At 46.3% G+C, this 20,358-nt stretch overlaps 1 protein-coding gene across 1 annotated transcript; it reads left to right on the top strand.

Annotated features, from left to right (window-relative positions):
• The first annotated feature begins 1,398 nt into the window (after positions 1-1,398).
• Positions 1,399-18,856, top strand: LOC139538506 (acetylcholine receptor subunit alpha-like). The gene is made up of 9 exons (XM_071340633.1): positions 1,399-1,577; positions 2,594-2,736; positions 10,758-10,802; positions 11,132-11,241; positions 11,646-11,841; positions 12,048-12,285; positions 16,644-16,867; positions 18,024-18,263; positions 18,356-18,856. Exons 1-9 carry the CDS (start codon positions 1,520-1,522, stop codon positions 18,485-18,487), a joined length of 1,386 nt encoding a protein of 461 aa, XP_071196734.1. The 5' UTR covers positions 1,399-1,519; the 3' UTR covers positions 18,488-18,856.
• The last annotated feature ends 1,502 nt before the right edge of the window (positions 18,857-20,358 follow it).

Below are 20,358 nucleotides of genomic sequence, written 5' to 3'. Positions count from 1 at the left end.
AACAGCCATTCCATCCCTTCCCCCACCCATCATACCCAGAAAACAAAATGTATATGAGACAATTGATCTACTGTAAAATACCTTTACAACATCAAAGAGCTCTTAGAAGAGCTTTAATTGAAATTCATGTAAAGTAATAGAATACAGTGATTATAAATATAATTTTATCTTCAGAACATAAACAATACACGTAACAATACACTGCTATTTTTTGGGGTGAAATATTATGTACAAATATCCCAGTAACACACATAATCATCTCTGCCATGGAAAGTGTCATCTACATAATCTGGCAGGGGGCAGAAACATGCAGCGGGAGATGCTCAATGCTCTGCCATCCCCAGCAGATGTTCCACAGACACCACATTACTATTATTCAGATTCAGGTTAAGAGAACATTTTAATCACATGTAGAATAGAGAGTGAAATAGGAGGTCTGATTGAGAGAGATTCCCGCAGGGCTATAGAATGGCTGACTCCTGCTGAAAGAAAGAACTGTGTCTCAACTGCAACGGCAGGACGACACGTTCCCACTGCCTGACCTTGATGAGCTTGAATGAGCAGATTCAATGGGTTTCTCCAGGGTCACATGGGTTGGGTCCAGGCAGGAGGCACTTAGGCACTGTAGGATTCAGGTGGTCTATGATTGGTATGGGGAAAGAAGTGGAGGGGGTTAAGAGACAGATCTCTCTTAATTCAGACATTGCCAAAATTGCAATTTCCCCCTAAATAAGATGAATGAGGCGGCTGGTTGAGTGACTGGCTGATTGAACGGGTTGAGGCTGTAGGGAAATTGAGTTGCCTGGTGCCATCAATGCCTTGGTGGGGAGGGGCAGGTGTACAAGGATGGGGTGTTTGGGTTTCATGCCTGGCCATCTGGAAACTCATTGCAGTGGCTAGATGGGGTAGATGTTGTGGATATGTTGCAGTCCAACATTATCCTAAGAGGGAGACATACCATCTCCATTAGGGGTAAGATCATCCAAGAGGACAACATTGGTGGCAGTTTGATTACTGTATTTGACATGTAATCAACTACTAATATACGATTCCCAAATAATGATTATGGAAATGACATCTTAATGTAACACAGTATAACATTTCCCATTCTCTGTTCATGAGTAGCCTAATTGTAAATATATCACAACAAATGTGTTCGTTTTGGAAAGCAGCCATAGGCTGTTACTGTTTTTCAATATGGGAAGTATATTGCACTGTGAGATATTCTAGTGCTAGATTAGCCAGGCATGTAGCGCTTGTAACATGTGAGGGATGACAAAGAATGTGACCCTCTCAAATGACAGCTATTGGTGGTGGCTCATAACATATGGTGTCAGGGAACAACAATACTGTTCCCCATTACAGTACTTGGAGCAGCAAGTCAGGGTCGCAATTATTTTGACCTAATTTTAAAGTAGACAGAAATAATGTTGTTACCTAACTAGCCGCTTACCCTCTATTCGAAGACTCAGGACATTGGATACCCCATTGGATACCCCATTCCCAGAGTTTATGGGAAATGAACACAAGAATGAATCGTCTACTTTTGGTTTCTCATCTCCTTATCATTCTAGCAGGTAAGCCATATTCTAAACATGTGACTGATAAAATTAGTTTGCCATTTCTGTTCTTCTGTCGGTTATAACTTACCTTTTCCAGGATATTTTAGGTGATAGTCTATCCTAAACCAATATTTGCATATTTTACAAATCTAGCCCATTAATCATGAGATATCAACATAATTTGATAATTTCACATTGATTCTTGGTAATGCTTTATCCATTTGTTAACTATAAGACTTCAAATCTTATATGAGGTATATTATAGCTAAGCTAGTGCCTGTTGGAAATGTTGGCATTTTTTTTAAAGCATCCAGCATTAGACTCTCTTGATTGACAGGGGTGTGTGCACTTAGTTTTTTAACCTCCATCTATTTGTGCTTGACTTAATGAGTCAATTGTTTCACATAGCATATTATATTTCCAGACAATTTTACTGTTTTCAATGTCTCAAAACGTCATTCATGCTTTCATAGTATGTTTTTGCACACACTAGGCTTGGTTTCAAGGTCAAGCGGAAAATGAAATGGGATACCGCTCTGGCATGGGTCAAATATGTAACGGAAATAGCAGATGTCGAGTCTGAAACACTATCTGTATTGACTGAGCTCTCATCTCTATCACCTCCAGCATCCCACGATGATAGTATACCACTGGTATATAACAGTGTATGAAATAAGTAGTTAGTCAGTCAGGAAGGAAGGAAGGAAGGAAGGAAGGAAGGAAGGAAGGAAGGAAGGAAGGAAGGAAGGAAGGAAGGAAGGAAGGAAGGAAGGCCGGCAGGCAGGCAGCCAGGAAGGAAGGAAGGCCGGCAGGCAGGCAGCCAGGAAGGAAGGAAGGAAGGGAACTAAGGAAGGGAGGGAGGAATGGAGGGAGGGAGGGGAGGAAGATGGGAAGCCACTTAGTACATTTAATACTACTGTAGTTGCACATACATTAACCACTACTTATCAGTCTGCTGGTGCTGTAAACCCACAATCTCTCAATCTCTGCCATGTGAGCCACACATCAAGCTGTCTCTGTGTTTCTTGTAGGCTCTGCCTGGAGCTCTGATGATGAAACCCGTCTGGTGAAAACCCTGTTCACTGGCTACAACAAGGTGGTGCGTCCTGTCGCTCACTTCAAGGACCCAGTGGTGGTTACAGTTGGTCTGCAGCTCATTCAACTCATCAGTGTGGTAAGAAAAACGTCACACCATCCCATATCAATCAATATTTATCATGCAATTCACATCACTGCCAACACTATGTAGCTAACTGTAACTTCTGTCAGTCGAAGAGTTGGTTCTGTTTGGCTTACTTATTTTGACTATGGGGGCATTTGAGCCAGCATTGTTTTGTGCCGAGGAAGAGTATAGTTGGAGTTTTCTCAAGCTAACACGGGATCAGTTACGTCAGGTGGCAAAAATGCTGGAGGTTGAAATAGCTGAGGAGTTGAACAAGTTAGATGTTGCAGTTCTGTTATGGGAACAGTGGAGTGAGTTCTTGCCACAAATTCTAGTGTGATAGCAGTCAGGAGGAAGAATATTTGTTGGAAATAGTGAGGCTAGAACAGGAAATGGCAGTTGACTGGAGGGTTGCATACAGGGGAGGAAGTTTGTCTTGCCAGTCAGTCAAAAGGCAGTTGTCTCAGGGGGTGAAGTCTTTCAAGGAGGGTTTTGAGGTATCCCCAGTTTGTGAAGCTAATCGGGTTCAGAAGGGTGCTGATGGCAAACCAGAGAGGGAGGATGATGATGTGTGTGGGGATGTAGAGGAAACATTATTTGCCGAAATAGACTGTGGCTCCCAGGAAATAGTTCTTCCTAGTGAGGAAGTTGATTATTGTGTCTCTAGCTGAGACCTTCTGGGTAGAGATATGTTATATAGTGTGCCGTCTTCAATTTGAGGATGAAGTTAATTCAGGTGTCAATTTAGGACAATGTTCTATGTTGAGTTGATGGACAATGAACAACTAGGTTCTCCTTGTGGACTGAGTAATGATTTGGTTCCCCAAGTGATCTGTTAGATTCAGAGGTTGTCAGTGACTCATTGTTTCCTTTAGCTGACGCATTCTTTCCCACAGTGGAGGAGGTTGTGTCACATCTGCTCCTGTAATGCCCTCTACTGCTCATCCTGTGTCTCCTTGACCTGCCGCCACTCCCCCAGTACTCCCTCCCTCTCCCTCTCTCTCTGTGTGTGTGTGTGTGTGATTGTGTGGGCGGAGACAGGTGTGCTGGAGTCAGAGCAGATCCCCACCAGCTGCAACCTGTTCCATAATCAAGACCTCTAAAAATACTCAGCCCTGACACTTCCACGCTGCCAGATCGTACTCTCTGCTCAGTCAGTCTTCGTTTCGAGCCATTTGTTACTAGTCATATCCTGTTATCCTCTTTTCCTTGTCTGATGCTGTCTTCCTCTCCGCTACAGTTTTGCCCGCTCTGACTCTGGTCCCTGTCTCCAGTCCCACGTCTCGTCATTCTGCTACTCTGTCCTGAATTCCCCACTCTACTACTCCCTTGGATTCCGCTCCGGACCTGCTTACCCTGTCTCCATCCCTCTCGTTCCAGCCTCAGCCTCCGCACCTGGTTTCCAGAAACCCACCCGAACTTCCCCTGACCTGCACTTCATCTTCCCCAAGTGTGTCAATAAACACCTTGGTTACTTCATCCCAGTCTCCTCGTCTGAGTCTGCTCTTGGGTTCCACTCTGCGTAACAGTACGAGCTGGCCAAAGAGATAAACCCAGCAGACTCTGCTACTCTCCACCAAACCCTCGTTGGCCAAGGCGCCCTGCTTGAGCAACATGACCGAGCCCTGAAGACCCTTCTGGAGCACGTCAATGAGTTTTCACAGAGCCTGTCTGACCTACAGGGCTGACCCTCTTTCCGACTCCTGAGCGTTACTATGGCAACCTCAGAGATTGCAGAGCCCTTTTGGTACAATGTTCACTATTATTTGAGCAACAGCCCTACTCTTATGCTAGCAAATGGGCCAAGATTTCCTTTCTGATTGGCTGCCTCCGTGGAGCAGCGCTTCCTGGGCCATGGCAGTGTGGGAGAGACATATCCCACACTGTGCTTCTACACCTGCATTGCTTGCTGTTTGGAGTTTTAGGCTGGGTTTCTGTACAGCCCTTTGAGATATCAGCTGATGTAAGAAGGGCTATATAAATACATTTGATTTGATTTGATATCCCATCTGATTCTCCTGCTCCAGATTCACGGAGGAGATGAAGAAAGTTTTCGACCACCCGGTCTGCGGTAAGGATGCTGCTAAACGACTCCTGTCCCTCCGTCAAGGCCCCCATAGTGTTGCTGAGATGTCATGTGAGTTCCGCACCCTCGCCGCTGAGAGTGGCTGGAATGAGGAGGCACTTCAGGGAGCATTCCGGAACGCGATCACTGAGACCCTCAATGACGAGTTGGTGTCCAAGGATGAGCCTGATGGACTTGATGAACTCATCTCTCTCGCTATCCGCATCGACAGCCGTCTCCGTGAGCATCGGAGGGAGAGGGTAGGTAGGGTTGCATGTCCCATAACATCTGCTTCAGTGCCTTGTCCTCCTTCTTCGACTGCATCCCATCTCCAGGCTCTTCCAGATTCTGAACCCATGCAGCTCGGCCGGGCCAGTCTCTCTCCAGAGGAGAGGCAACGACGAATCGGTGCTAGGAGCTGCCTATACTGTGGCCAGGTTAGTCACTTTGTCTCCACTTGTTCCCTGTGTCCAGCAAAGGAGGGAGCTCGGCAGTAGTGGCGGATATACTGTTGAACCAAATCGCCTGCCCATCTTCCTCCAGACCCCTGCTTGAAGGTGACCTTGTGTGGCAGAGCCAGGCTTTGATTCGGGCACCAACGAGAACTTCCTGAACAGAAGTGTCGTTACCCAGTTGGGCCTGGACACTGTCCCATTCGATTCCCCCCTTGATGCCAACGCTCTCAATGGACAGCTCCTCATCCGTGTCTGTGAGAGAACCGCCCCTGTCATCCTGCGTCCCTCTGGAAATCACCAGGAAAATATCAGTTTCCACACAATCGACTGTCCTTACTCTCCTCTGGTTCTTGGCCATCCATGGTTAAAGCTACACAACCCACATATTAACTGGACCGCCGGAAAGGTAAACCCTTGGAGTTAATTTTGTCACTCGAATTGTTTACATTCTACACTTCCACCTGCCTTGTCTGTGCCCAAGTTCATTCCAGAACCTCCGGACCTGTCATCAGTTCCTCTCGAGTATCACGATCTAGCTCCTGTGTTCAGCAAGCACCACGCCCTGTCGCTGCCGCCTCATCGGCCGTACGACTGCACCATTGACCTACAGCCTGGAGCTCCTTTCCCCAGTAGCCGGTTGTTTAACCTCTCTCATCCCGAGCAATAATCTATGGAGAGGTACATACAGGATTCTCTGGCTGCAGGACTTATCAAGCCATTTTCCTCCCAGGTGGGTGCTGGGTTTTTCTTTGTGAAGAAGGATGGGTCACTGAGGCCGTGCATAGACTTCCGTGGGCTGAATAATATCACAGTAAAGAACAAGTACCCCTTGCCACTCATCAGCTCTGCTTTTTGCCCCCCTCCATGGTGCCACGGTGTTTACCAAACTTGACCTCCGAAATGCCTACCACCTTGTCCGCATAAGAGAGGGGGAGGAGTGGAAGACTGCGTTCAACACACCACTTGGTCACTGAGTATTTGGCCATGCCTTTTGGTCTTACTAACGCCCCTGCTGTTTTCCAGAACCTAGTCAATGACGTGCTGAGGGATGTGATTGGATGCTTAGTTTTTGTCTATTTATAGTAGATGACAAACTGATTTTCCCCCCCAAGGACCCTGAGGCTCACCAGCAACACGTTCTTCAACGGCTGTTGGAGAATAAGCTTTTTGTTAAAGCTGAAAAATGTGAGTTCCATGCTACCACAGTGTGTTTCATGGGTTATATTATTGCACAGGGACAGTTACGTATGGACCCCTGCCAAGGTCATGGCAGTCACAGAGTGACCTACGCCCTCCAACTGAAGCAGGTACAGATTTTTTTTTACAGACGTTTCATCCGCAACTACAGCCATCTGGCAGCACCTCTCACCACTCTCGTCTCCACATCCCCTCTGTTCCACTGGACTCCTGAGGCAGAGGCAGCATTCCTGGAACTCAAGCGTCGCTTCACCTCCACTCCGGTCCTTACTCAGCCCGAACCAGAACTCCAGTTCATCGTGGAGGTGGACGCCTCTGACACCGGGGTAGGTGCTGTTCTGTCTCAACGTTCCCCCTCTGATCAGAAGGTCCACCCATGTGCATTCTTTTCCTGTAAGCTCTCACCTGCAGAGAGGAATTTTGACTTCAGAAACCGGGAACTCCTGGCAGTTAAGCTGGCTCTGGAGGAATGGCGTCACTGGCTGGAGGGCTCTGTAACCCCCTTCATCGTGTGGACTGACCATAAAAACCTGTCCTACATCCAGACCGCCAAACGTCTGAACTCCCGGCAAGCCAGGTGGGCCTTGTTCTTCGGTAGATTCAATTTCACACTCGCTTATCGCCCTGGTTCGAAGAACACCAAGCTTGATGCCCTCTCTCGCCAGTTCACCACCGACAACACGGGTACCGAGCCAGAAGCCATTGTGCCATCCACCTGCATCGTTGCCGCCGTCACCTGGGAGATCGAGTCCAGTATCAGCCAGGCTCAGCAGAACCAGCCTGACCCGGGTAACGGTCCTAGTAATGCTCTGTTTGTTCCAGATTGTGTCCGCTCTGTTCTTCAGTGGGGCCATTCTACCCACCTCACCTGTCACCCTGGTATGAACCGGACCCTTGCCTTCCTGCGTCAGCGCTTTTGGTGGCCCACCATGGAGAGAGATGTCCTGGAGTTTGTCTCAGCCTGTTCGGTCTGCTCCACCCTCTTGCCATACCCAGTCGCCCCTGGTCACACTTAGCTCTGGACTTCGTCACTGGCCTTCCCCCATCTAACGGTAACTCCGTCATCCTCACCATTATTGACAGGTTTTCCAAGATGGCTCACTTCATTCCCCTCTCCAAGCTCCCGTCCTCCACGGACACTGCGGACCTGTTAGTATCCCATGTGTTTTGTCTGCATGGCATCTCCACTGACATCGTTTCCAACAGAGGACCCCAGTTTACCTCCCAGGTATGGAGATCCTTCTGTTCAGCTCTTGGTATCAATGTCAGTCTTCTGGATATCACCCCCAGACCAACAGCCAGACCGAACGGGGCCAACCAATAGATGGAGACTGCCCAACGCTGCTTGACTTCTGCTAACCCTTCCTCCTGGAGTGCTCAGCTACCCTGGGTTGAATATGCCCACAACACCCTCACCAACGCCTCGTCAGGTATGTCACCCTTCGAGTATGCTCTGGGTTACCAACCCCCCTTGTTCCCCGCCCAAGAGGTTGCGGTTCCCTCTGTCCAGGACCATCTACGCCGTTGTCACCATGCCTGGAGGAAGGCCCGGGCTGCCCTTCTTTGTGCCTCCGATAGGACCCAGTCCCAAGCCAACCGTCGCCAGGCCTCAGCTCCAGTCTACACCCCGGGTCAAAAGGTATGGCTCTCATCGAAGGACCTGCTATTGAAGGTGGCATCGAAGAAACTTTCCCCCCGATTCATTGGTCCCTTTGAAATTGACTGTGTCATTAACCCCTCTGCGGTACGCCTGAAACTCCCAGCCTCTCTCAGGATCCATCCTACCTTCCATGTATCCCTGATTCACCCTGCCTGCCCCCTGCCTCCTCCTGCAGCGGCTCCTCCACCCCGTCGGCTCATCGATGACCATCCTGCCTATACCACTATAACATACTGGACCACTCCCTCTTAAGGGATTTATACCTCACTCCCAGATAAGCCTGGTCGGGTGCAGTAGAGGGGGGGGGGGGGGGGGGGTACTGTCACATCTGATCCTGCAACGCCCTCTACTGCTCATCCTGAGTCTCCTTGACCTGCCGCCACTCTCCCAGTACTTTCTCCCTCTCCCTCTCCCTCTCCCTCTCCCTCTCCCTCTCCCTCTCCCTCTCCCTCTCCCTCTCCCACTCCCTCTCCCTCTCCCTCTCCCTCTCCCTCTACGTCTCCCTCTCCCTCTCTCTGTGTGTGTGTGTGTGTGTGTGTGTGTGTGGGTGGAGACAGGTGTGCTGGAGTAAGAGCAGATCCCCACCAGCTGCAACCTGTTCCATAATCAAGACCTCTATAAATACTCAGCCCTGCCACTTTCACGCTGCCAGATCGTAATCTCTGCTCAGTCAGTCTACGTTTCGAGCCGTTTGTTACTAGTCAGATCCTGTTGTGCCTGTTTTCTTCTCCGCTACAGTTCTGCCCGCTCTGGCTCTGGTCCCTGTCTCCAGTCCCACGTCTCGTCATCCTGCTACTCGGGGCGGCAGGGTAGCCTAGTGGGCGGCAGGGTAGCCTAGTGGTTAGAGCGTTGGACTAGTAACCGAAAGGGTGCAAGTTCAAATCCCCCAGCTGACTAGGTACAAATCTGTCGTTCTACCCCTGAACAGGCAGTTGAGACAGGGTAAGCAGGTCCGAAGGGGAATCCAAGGAAGTAGTAGAGTGTGGAATCCAGGACAGAGTAGCAGGATTTTTTTTACATTTTAAATTTTACCTTTATTTAACTAGGCAAGTCAGTTAAGAACAAATTCTTATTTTCCTAGGACGTCATTGAAAATAAGAATGGCTCTTACAGGGTAAGCAGGTTCGCAGGGGAATCCAAGGGAGTAGTAGAGTGGGGAATCTAGGACAGAGTAGCAGGATTTGTATTTTATTTTAAATTTTACCTTTATTTAACTAGGCAAGTCAGTTAAGAACAAATTCTTATTTTCCTAGGCCGTCATTGAAAATAAGAATTTGTTCTTAACTGACTTGCCTAGTTAAATAAAGGTAAAATTTTAAATAAATAAAAAGTCCTGCTACTCTGTCCTGGATTCCCCACTCTACTACTCCCTTGGATTCCCCTTCGAACCTGCTTACCCTGTCTCAACCCGTCTCGCCTCAGCCTCCACACCTGGTTTCCAGCAACCCGACCGAGCTTCCCCTGACCTGCACTCTATCTTCCCCCTGTGTTTCAATAAATACCTTGGTTACTTCATCACAGTCTCCTCATCTGAGTCTGGTCTTGGATAACAGGTTGTGGTCCCTCTGCCGGATGACCATGAGGTTGTTTGTCAGGGGTCGATGTTACTGACACTTTGTTTTACTAACCTGTGGGAGACAGGAGATTCTTCCCGTTCACGTTGTGAATTTAGTGAGGATCCGGTCTGAGTTTTGCAGGGTGATACGGCTGTGTCTTGTAATGAGAATCAGGAGCTTGAAGAAGTGGGTTTTGTCACTTCCTGTTAAAGAGCGGTTCCTACAGCATGTAGGCCTAGTGTCTCCGGGTTAAGTTGGAGGAAAGTGAGGAGGCTAACGGTTCCCCTTCAGTTCCCCTCCAGCATAGGAGCAAAGAGGCGTTGGGGAACGTGAATGGTGTACCTAGTGAGTGTGCTGAAGTTGTGGTCAACGTTCACATGTCCTTGGTGGTGGGTGCTCTAAGTCTCATATCAGATGGAGCTTGGTGCTTGTGATCATGGGCCTAGGGAATGGAATTGGTCTCTCCGTTTAGAACTATAGGGGTTACAGGTTGTCCCTTGGTTTGGTCAAGTCAGACTTTTGGCAGGAAGAAATTAGCTGAGTGCAGACCAGTGAATTTGATGGTTTTGGTTTGTCTGGGTTTTCTAGAATGACGTTATCTCAGAGGTGACGTTTTCTGGAGCCAAGTTTCATAGTTTTGCAGCTCTGGTGTTTATAGTGTATATAGTTTGGTCTCTTCGGTTAAATAAGTTTTATGGAAAAGAGGGTGGGAAAGTATACAAGTTTAGGAAAATCCAGGAAAATAGATACTGGTGACTGTGGTTTTTTCTTTACTTTTCTTGATGGGGGAGGTGTTAAGCAGTAGGTAGTTTAGTGCTAACACACAGTTAGGCACACTCTACCAGGATACACTTTATTTGGTCACCATCTGAACAAATGGTAATCTGCTTGGATTGGCTGACCAAGATGTCAAGAAGGAGAGGTCTCCTGTGTACATACATTGCATATGCTGATTTCTCACTTAGATGCACATCTTAAATCAGGTTACAGACTAGTTAACTAGGCCTAAGACCCCTAGACTTAGCGAGTGCAACAATATCCGTAGCCTAATTATTGGTTTCGTAACAGTAGAAACTAAAATCAATTCCCTTTCTCTACAGGATGAGGTCAACCAGATTGTCAACAGCAATGTTCGACTGAAACAGGTTTGTTACTGCCGTTTCCTGTATCTACATTGCAATATACAGTAAATATGGATCAAAATATGTTCTTTCTGGCTATTTTGTAAGAGTAATTACAAGGAAAATCTAAGTATGGTAATTATCATAAATTTCACCATAATTCTGAAGATAGTGTAAAATCCTTATAAACCGTTGAATTGGGTTCATTTTCACTAAACTGTAATGAAACATTCTCTGAAAAAATCCCTATTTAAATGATCCCTCTCCGAATCAGACTTCAAGTCAGGAACTTCAAATAATCTATCTGATATTTTCTATTCAAGCTCTTTGTACTTTGTACTGTCATTTTCCAGCAATGGAAGGATGTGAACTTGCAATGGAATCCTGAGGATTATGGTGGAATCAAAAAGATAAGAGTGCCCTCCACTGACATTTGGCGTCCTGACCTCGTGCTCTATAACAAGTAAGAATCAGGCCATATTTGCATCAAATGTCTTTCTTTTTACCATTCTCTCACTGATACTTTCCTTGATAAAAGGCCACCAGACAGACCGACTGTGTGTGATTATGTTTTCAAACCACATGACTTTTCCCTCTCTTTTCCCTCTGTGCAGAGTGGGTGAGAGCTCAGATTGCATCAGGCTAAATCTGGCTTCTATATAACAGGTTCCACCCACACCATATGCTGCGTCTGACACACTGCTGTTTCTCCCTGACAACCAGCTCCTATGCCACAGCAGCCTGTACCATTCTCAGCTCTGGTTGGTTGGCCTGCGATGGCAGGGCCATGCCAAGCCCCAGGCAGTGATGCCCCTCTGCGTTAACATTATTTCCTGTGTTGATGCCTGTGTTTGTGTGTGCCCACAGTGCTGACGGTGACTTTGCCATCGTTCACGAGACCAAAGTGCTGCTGGAGCACACTGGCATGATCACGTGGAACCCCCCTGCCATCTTCAGGAGCTACTGTGAGATCATCGTGCTGCACTTCCCCTTCGACCTGCAGAACTGCAGCATGAAGCTTGGTACCTGGACCTATGATGGCAACCTGGTTGTCGTCAATCCCGTAATAATCATCAACATTTTGACATTTTTCTTGATTGATCCCCTGTGTAACTCCTGTGTTACCCATACACATTCAGTACATTACTGATTTAACACATGATTCTAAAAGCATTACAAAATACCACCAGTCCTAAAAAATACCAATTAGGTTGATCCCTTCCTGGTCTGTTGCGTCTTCATGACATCTTTATTACCCGTCTCCACCAGGACAGCGACCGTCCTGACCTGAGTAACTTCATGGAGAGTGGAGAGTGGGTGATGAAGGATTACCGCAGCTGGAAACACTGGGTGTACTATGCCTGCTGCCCAGACACACCCTACCTGGACATCACCTACCACTTCCTGATGCTGCGGCTGCCCCTCTACTTCATCGTCAACGTCATCATCCCCTGCATGCTCTTCTCATTCCTCACTGGCCTCGTCTTCTATCTGCCCACTGACTCTGGTTAGTATAGCATCACTTCAATCATTTCAGTTCTAAATCCCTTCTATTGGCTGAAGATTAATGGAAATATATTTTGTCTCCCAATTTCCGCATCATAGCTGCAACGTTGACAGCTTATGTAGTGGTTGTGTAGAACTGTACCTGCATTGGCTGGTACCTACAACAACACGCTTGTCCTTCTACAGATGTAGGATCTTAATTTGACCACTCTTTTGTGACTGAGAATTTTCCTGCACCGCAGGAAATGCAGATGAGCCTCGTGGTTTACATAAATTCACTGAAAACCTGTACTAACACGCTGTTATATTAGCAGTACTGTACTTATCATGTAGCCTTATTTTGTCCAGCTAATAGCCTAACCACCAATCAAGCAATATTATGAACTAAACATTCAAACCCTGTTGCTGCAGGATTATTTTTCTACGACAATACTGGTCAAATTAAGATCCTACACCTGTATTTGTCTCTGGGCCTCAGAAGTTACTAGGAGCTACATTAGCTGTACCAGTGCTGTGTCTCAGCTAGCGTTTGGTCCTGTTGCCAGTGTGGAGGCCTACCTCATTACCCAGAGACCCTGTGTGCTGCCATGTCTGCGAACAGACCTTTCCTTTAATGTATAATGCATCACTGGCTGCCTAGCTCTGATATGGCTGCTGCTACAGTATGATGCTATGGAGGAGCTGTGATGCCAAATGGAAGTCTTTTAGATTCACCGATTTGACTGAACAGCAACACAAAGTTGACAAACAACACATAGTTCACATTCTAGAATCTGTGTGAATGAGGTCTGGGTGTGAATGTGCTCAACTGAAAATAACACATACTTGAAATTCTATTGTCTGTGTGCCTGTGTGTATGTTTGCTTACGTGAGGTTGTTTGTGTATAGGCCTATGTGTATGGAAGGCTAAATGGGACAAAATAAATCACAAATCGCTTTGCGCTATCTTGCTTTTTGCTTTGGTAGGGCAATATTGTTCAAGCACCAATTCACAGAGACTCAGCTTTAAGTTCTTTTTATAAGCAGAATTCCTGCCCAAGTTTCAAGTTTTAATGTCAAAAGTACAGTGAAATGCCTTTCTTGACAGCTCTAAACACAACAATGCAGTAGTCAATATCAATGTAGCACTAAAAATAACATAACGTAGAACAAAAACACATAATAAGAATACCAAGAGAAAGTAATAATCTACGTACAGGGTCAGTTCCAATACCATATTTACAATGTGCAGGGATACTGGAGCGATGGAGGTAGATATGTATAGGGGTAAGGTGACAGGGATACTGGAGTGATGGAGGTAGATATGTATAGGGGTAAGGTGACAGGGATACTGGAGTGATGGAGGTAGATATGTATAGGGGTAAGGTGACAGGGATACTGGAGTGATGGAGGTAGATATGTATAGGGGTAAGGTGACAGGGATACTGGAGTGATGGAGGTAGATATGTATAGGGGTAAGGTGACAGGGATACTGGAGTGATGGAGGTAGATATGTATAGGGGTAAGGTGACAGGGATACTGGAGTGATGGAGGTAGATATGTATAGGGGTAAGGTGACAGGGATACTGGAGTGATGGAGGTAGATATGTATAGGGGTAAGGTGACAGGGATACTGGAGTGATGGAGGTAGATATGTATAGGGGTAAGGTGACAGGGATACTGGAGCGATGGAGGTAGATATGTATAGGGGTAAGGTGACTAGGCATCATGATCTTTCAGCCCTCTGAAAGGGAGGTCGGAGGAGCTCAATTGGATCAGAGGCTACTCCTCCCTGTGGTCAGAATGAGTTGGTGCCCTAAAGGGTGTGATGGCACTGACTGCCAGAGAAACAATGTCACTGCTACCCTCTAACATTATGACCCTCCTGTGTCTCTGTGAGTCCGTGTTGATTCATCACTGTGAATTATGGCACTGTGTTTGTCTCTCTCTCTCTCTCGCTATCAGTCTCTTTCTCTCTGATCAATTATCACAATGATCACTTCAAACCCTCTTGTAATTAATTAAGAGATGGGGACCAACCAGAGTGGGGATTAGGTGAAGGCAAGTCTTGAGACCAAATTACCATCAAACCAGCTCACTTTGACGAGATATTGATTGATTTGTTTCAAATCAAATCAAATCAAATCAAATTTTATTAGTCACATACACATGGTTAGCAGATGTTAATGCGAGTGTAGCGAAATGCTTGTGCTTCTAGTTCCGACAATGCAGTAATAACCAACAAGTAATCTAACCTAACAATTCCACAACTACTACCTTATACACACACACAAGTGTAAAGGGATAAAGAATATGTACATAAAGATATATGAATGAGTGGTGGTACAGAACGGCATGGCAAGATGCAGTAGATGGTATAGAGTACGGTATATACATATGAGATGAGTACTGTAGGGTATGTAAACATAAAGTGGCATAGTTTAAAGTGGCTAGTGGTACATGTATTACATAAAGATGGCAAGATGCAGTAGATGATATAGAGTACAGTATATACATATGAGATGGGTAATGTAGGGTATGTAAACATTATATTAAGTGGCATTGTTTAAAGTGGCTAGTGGTACATTTTTACATAATTTCCATCAATTCCCATTTTTAAAGTGGCTGGAGTTGAGTCAGTATGTTGGCAGCGGCCGCTAAATGTTAGTGGTGGCTGTTTAACAGTCTGATGGCCTTGAGATAGAAGCTGTTTTTCAGTCTCTCGGTCCCTGCTTTGATGCACCTGTACTGACCTCGCCTTCTGGATGATAGCGGGGTGAACAGGCAGTGGCTTGGGTGGTTGTTGTCCTTGATGATCTTTATGGCCTTCCTGTGACATCGGGTGGTGTAGGTGTCCTGGAGGACAGGTAGTTTGCCCCCGGTGGTGCGTTCTGCAGACCTCACTACCCTCTGGAGAGCCTTACGGTTGTGGGCGGAGCAGTTGCCGTACCAGGCGGTGATACAGCCCGACAGGATGCTCTCGATTGTGCATCTGTAGAAGTTTGTGAGTGCTTTTGGTGACAAGCCGAATTTCTTCAGCCTCCTGAGGTTGAAGAGGCGCTGCTGCGCCTTCTTCACAACGCTGTCTGTGTGGGTGGACCAATTCAGTTTGTCCGTGATGTGTACACCGAGGAACTTAAAACTTTCCACCTTCTCCACTACTGACCCGTCGATGTGGATAGGGGGGTGCTCCCCCTGCTGTTTCCTGAAGTCCACAATCATCTCCTTTGTTTTGTTGACGTTGAGTGTGAGGTTATTTTCCTGACACCACACTCCGAGGGCCCTCACCTCCTCCCTGTAGGCCGTCTCGTCGTTGTTGGTAATCAAGCCTACCACTGTAGTGTCATCCGCAAACTTGATGATTGAGTTGGAGGCGTGCATGGCCACGCAGTCGTGGGTGAACAGGGAGTACAGGAGAGGGCTCAGAACGCACCCTTGTGGGGCCCCAGTGTTGAGGATCAGCGGGGTGGAGATGTTGTTACCTACCCTCACCACCTGGGGGCGGCCCGTCAGGAAGTCCAGGACCCAGTTGCACAGGGCGGGGTCGAGACCCAGGGTCTCGAGCTTGATGACGAGTTTGGAGGGTACTATGGTGTTAAATGCTGAGCTGTAATCGATGAACAGCATTCTCACATGGGTATTCCTCTTGTCCAGATGGGTTAGAGCAGTGTGCAGTGTGGTTGCGATTGCGTCGTCTGTGGACCTATTGGGTCGGTAAGCAAATTGGAGTGGGTCTAGGGTGTCCGGTAGGGTGGAGGTGATATGGTCCTTGACTAGTCTCTCAAAGCACTTCATGATGACGGAAGTGAGTGCTACGGGGCGTTAGTCGTTTAGCTCAGTTACCTTAGCTTTCTTGGGAACAGGAACAATGGTGGCCCTCTTGAAGCATGTGGGAACAGCAGACTGGGATAAGGATTGATTGAATATGTCCGTAAACACACCAGCCAGCTGGTCTGCGCATGCTCTGAGGACGCGGCTGGGAATGCCGTCTGGGCCTGCAGCCTTGCGAGGGTTAACACGTTTAATTCACTTGTTAAGGGTGTCACAGCTGAGTTGAGCTGGAGCATTGGTGTAACTGTAGTATTTGTTTAAGCCCAGTTATTAACTGCTCTCACAGTGTTTAACGTTGAATCCATTGTTATGAATCTCAGTGGCCTCCCTACGAGCACATGTTCAGTCTCTGTCATGAGCCTCGTTTTTCCACTGAACTGCTCAAATCTGTCTGTGTGCCGTATGGACAGATTATGAAATGTATGACATGTGATAATGGCAGATCATTTGCATGATTGCAAACTTCAACTGCGCCTTTCTCCATAGATGAATTCTTCAGTATGCATCTGCTTTTGTTGACCTGGTTGTTGTGACCATGTGTGTCCTCAGGTGAGAAGATGACTCTGAGTATCTCTGTCCTGCTGTCTCTGACTGTGTTCCTGCTGGTCATCGTTGAGCTCATCCCCTCCACCTCCAGTGCTGTGCCGCTCATCGGGAAGTACATGCTCTTCACCATGGTCTTCGTCATTGCCTCCATTATCATCACTGTCATCGTCATCAACACCCACCACCGCTCCCCCAGCACTCACACCATGTCCCCCTGGGTTCGCAAGGTGGGCAAAGCTGGCACATTTCTACCAATGATTTATTTTTTTTATATCTAAAAATAATTTCGTTTTTATAGCATAGTGCTTTACTTACAGGGCTCCCAAGTGGTGCAGCGGTCTAAGGCACTGCATCTCAGTGCAAGAGGCGTCACTACAGTCCCTGGTTTGAATCCAGGCTGTATCACATCCAGCCGTGATTGGGAGTTCCATAGGGCGGCGCACAATTGGCCCAGCGTCGTCCGGGTTTGGCCGGGGTCATTGTAAATAATAATTTGTTCTTAACTGACCTGCCTAGTTAAATAAAGGTTAAATAAAAAAATATTTGGATTGTAAATGACAAGGCATAAGATGACTTGTGCACTCTGGTTTGTGAATGTTATGAGTGTGTGACAGTTTAGAAATGTATGTCTTAACAAATCGTTCATGAAATAACATGACAGATAGTGTGGTATCAGTGGAGAACAGCTCATAATAATGGCCGGAACGGTGCACATGGAATGGCATCAAACACCTGGAAACCATGTCTTTAGTGTATTTGATACCATTCCACTGATTCCACTTCAGTCATTACCACGAGCCCATTCTCCCCAATTAAGGTGCCACCAACCTCCTGTGAGTGATGTAAAGTCTACTTAATAGTAGAGATCTCAATATTCTTTTTGCCCTGTTAATGTCTTGCCCAGTACTGCCATCTAGTGACAGAAAATAGATGATTGCACTTTACTATATTACTGCTTTTTAAGCCTACTTTTGTGATTCAGGAGCTAGAAAGTATCTGAATTAATATGTTCATCAATTAGCCTTTTATCTCATTGTATGCATTTTACCAATCTATTTATTACTGTCTGTTATTACACAAAGTTGTAAAAGCTGCTACTGTCTGTTATCATCTATGCATAGTCACTTTAATAAGTAACCAGTGCCCCTGCACATTGAGTCTGTACCGGTACCCCCCTGTATATAGTCTCGCTATTGTTATTTTACTGCTGCTCTTTAATTACAAGTTACTTTTATTTATTATTCTTATCTGTAGTTTTTAAAACTGCATTGTTGGTTAGGGGCTTGTAAGTAAGCATTTCACTGTAAGGATACCTGTTGTATTCGGCGCATGCGACTAATAACATTTGATTAATTCATTCCTTTCATATTTTTTGCTTCCTAGATTTTCATTGACACCATTCCCAACCTCATGTTCTTCTCAACAATGAAGCGTCCTGCAAAGGAGAGACAGGATAAAAACATCTATGGTGCTGACTTTGACATCTCAGACATCTCAGGCAAGCCCACCCCTACTGCAGTCACCTACCAGTCCCCCATCACCAAGAACCAAGACGTACGCAGTGCTATTGAGGGGGTGAAGTACATCGCTGAGACCATGAAATCTGATGAGGAGTCCAACAGTGTAAGACTATGGAATTCATTGCCGTCCTTCCCACAGTTTGTTCCTTAAAGATCTCAGATTGAGTGTTTCTAACTGCTCTCCTCTTTTCCCAGGCTGCTGAAGAGTGGAAGTTTGTGGCCATGGTGCTGGATCACATTCTGCTGTGTGTGTTCATGGCGGTGTGTATCATTGGCACCCTAGGAGTGTTCGCAGGCCGTCTCATTGAGCTGAGCATGACACCTTAGAGGTCTGCGGGGTGTCCTGAGTAGGTCCAGATGTTTTTATTGACCTTATGACCTGACCAGGTAACACTCTGGGCCCTAGTGACTCTTGGCCCTATGACCTTAAAGTCACATATTGCTGTATGAGGACTGTGTTTTTGACCCTCATACATTCATTATTATTGGGTGGTTTGCAATTACTTCAGATCGCTGGGTGCATGCATGTTTATCCATATTTTCACTCGTGTATTATAGAACAGTTGATCTACATTGACCATTCTAATCAAGTTTTTGTAATCAGAATATTTGTTGTCTTTACTCAATATGTTTTGTTATATATTTTCATTAATCTTTAATACAGTATTTAAGTAAAATTGATAGGCCTACTTGACACTGGTTGTCTATTTTCTATGTGTCTTTTTTTCTTTTATTTCACTTTTATTTAACCCGGTAGGCCAGTTGAGAACAAGTTCTCATTTACAACTGCGACCTGGCCAAGATAAAGCAAAGCAGTGCGACACAAACAACAACACAGAGTTACACATGGAATAAACAAATGTACAGTCAACAACACAATAGAAAAAAATCTATATGCAGTGTGTGCAAATGAAGTAAGATTAGGGAGGTAAGGCAATAAATAGGCCGTAGTGGCAAAGTAATTACAAATGAGCAATTAAACACTGGAGTGATAGATGAATGTGCAAGTAGAGATACTGGGGTGCAAAGGAGCAAAAAAATCAAATAACTAACAATACGGGGATGAGGTAGTTGGATGGGCTATTTACAGATGGGCTATGTACAGGTGCAGTGATCTGTGAGCTGCTCTGACAGTTGATGCTTAAAGTTAGTGAGGGAGATATGAGTCTCCAGCTTCAGTGATTTTTGCAATTCGTTCCAGTCATTGGCAGCAGAGAACTGGAAGGAAAGGCGGCCAATGAGGAGTTGGCTTTGGGGATGACCAGTGAAATATACCTGCTGGAGCGCGTGCTACGGGTGGGTGCTGCTACGGTGACCAGTGAGCTGAGATAAGGCAGGGCTTAACCTAGCAAAGACTTATAGATGACCTGGAGCCAATGGGTTTTGCGACGAATATGAAGCGAGGGCCAGCCAACGCCAGCATACAGGTCGCAGTGGTGGGTAGTATATGGGGCTTTGGTGACAAAACGGATGGCACTGTGATAGACTGCATCAAATTTGCTGAGTAGAGTGTTGGAGGCTATTTTATAAATGACATCGCTGATGTCAAGGATCGGTAGGATAGTCAGTTTTACGAGGGTATGTTTGGCAGCATGAGTGAAGGAGGCTTTGTTGCGAAATAGGAAGCCGATTCTAGATTTAATTTTGGATTGGAGATGCTTAATGTGAGTGTGGAAGGAGAGTTTACAGTCTAACCAGACACCAAGGTATTTGTAATTGTCCACATATTCTAAGTCAGAACTGTCCAGAGTAGTGATGCTGGACGGGCGGGCAGGTGAGGGCAGCGATCGATTGAAGAGCATGCATTTAGTTTTACTTGCATTTAAGAGCAGTTGGAGGCCACGGAAGGAGAGTTGTATGGCATTGAAGCTCGTCTGGAGGTTAGTTAACACAGTGTCCAAAGAAGGGCCAGAAGTATACGGAATGGTGTCATCTGCGTAGATGTGGATCAGAGAATCACCAGCAGCAAGAGCGACATTGTTGATATATACAGAGAATAGAGTCGGCCCGAGAATTGAACCCTGTGGCACCCCCGTAGAGACTGCCAGAGGTCCGGACAACAGGCCCTCCGATTTGACACACTGAACTCTGTCTGATAAGTAGTTGGTGAACCAGGCGAGGAAGTAATTTGAGAAACCAAGGCTGTTGAGTCTGCCAATAAGAATGTGGTGATTGACAGAGTCAAAAGCCTTGGCCAG

This window comes from Salvelinus alpinus, chromosome 14, assembly GCF_045679555.1.
Source record: "Salvelinus alpinus chromosome 14, SLU_Salpinus.1, whole genome shotgun sequence".
NCBI lineage: Eukaryota > Metazoa > Chordata > Actinopteri > Salmoniformes > Salmonidae > Salvelinus > Salvelinus alpinus.
Note: the sequence above shows the minus strand (reverse complement) of the source record. Positions and strands in the feature narration are given on the sequence as shown.

What these genes read in the sequence shown, in the direction of transcription:
- LOC139538506 (XM_071340633.1), top strand. Translation starts at nt 1,520, where the DNA reads ATGAACACAAGAATGAATCGTCTACTTTTGGTTTCTCATCTCCTTATC. An exon ending in CTATCTGCCCACTGACTCTG is followed by an intron (nt 12,286 to 16,643) that starts GTTAGTATAGCA and finishes GTGTGTCCTCAG; the next exon opens with GTGAGAAGATGACTCTGAGT. An exon ending in CTGATGAGGAGTCCAACAGT is followed by an intron (nt 18,264 to 18,355) that starts GTAAGACTATGG and finishes CTCTTTTCCCAG; the next exon opens with GCTGCTGAAGAGTGGAAGTT.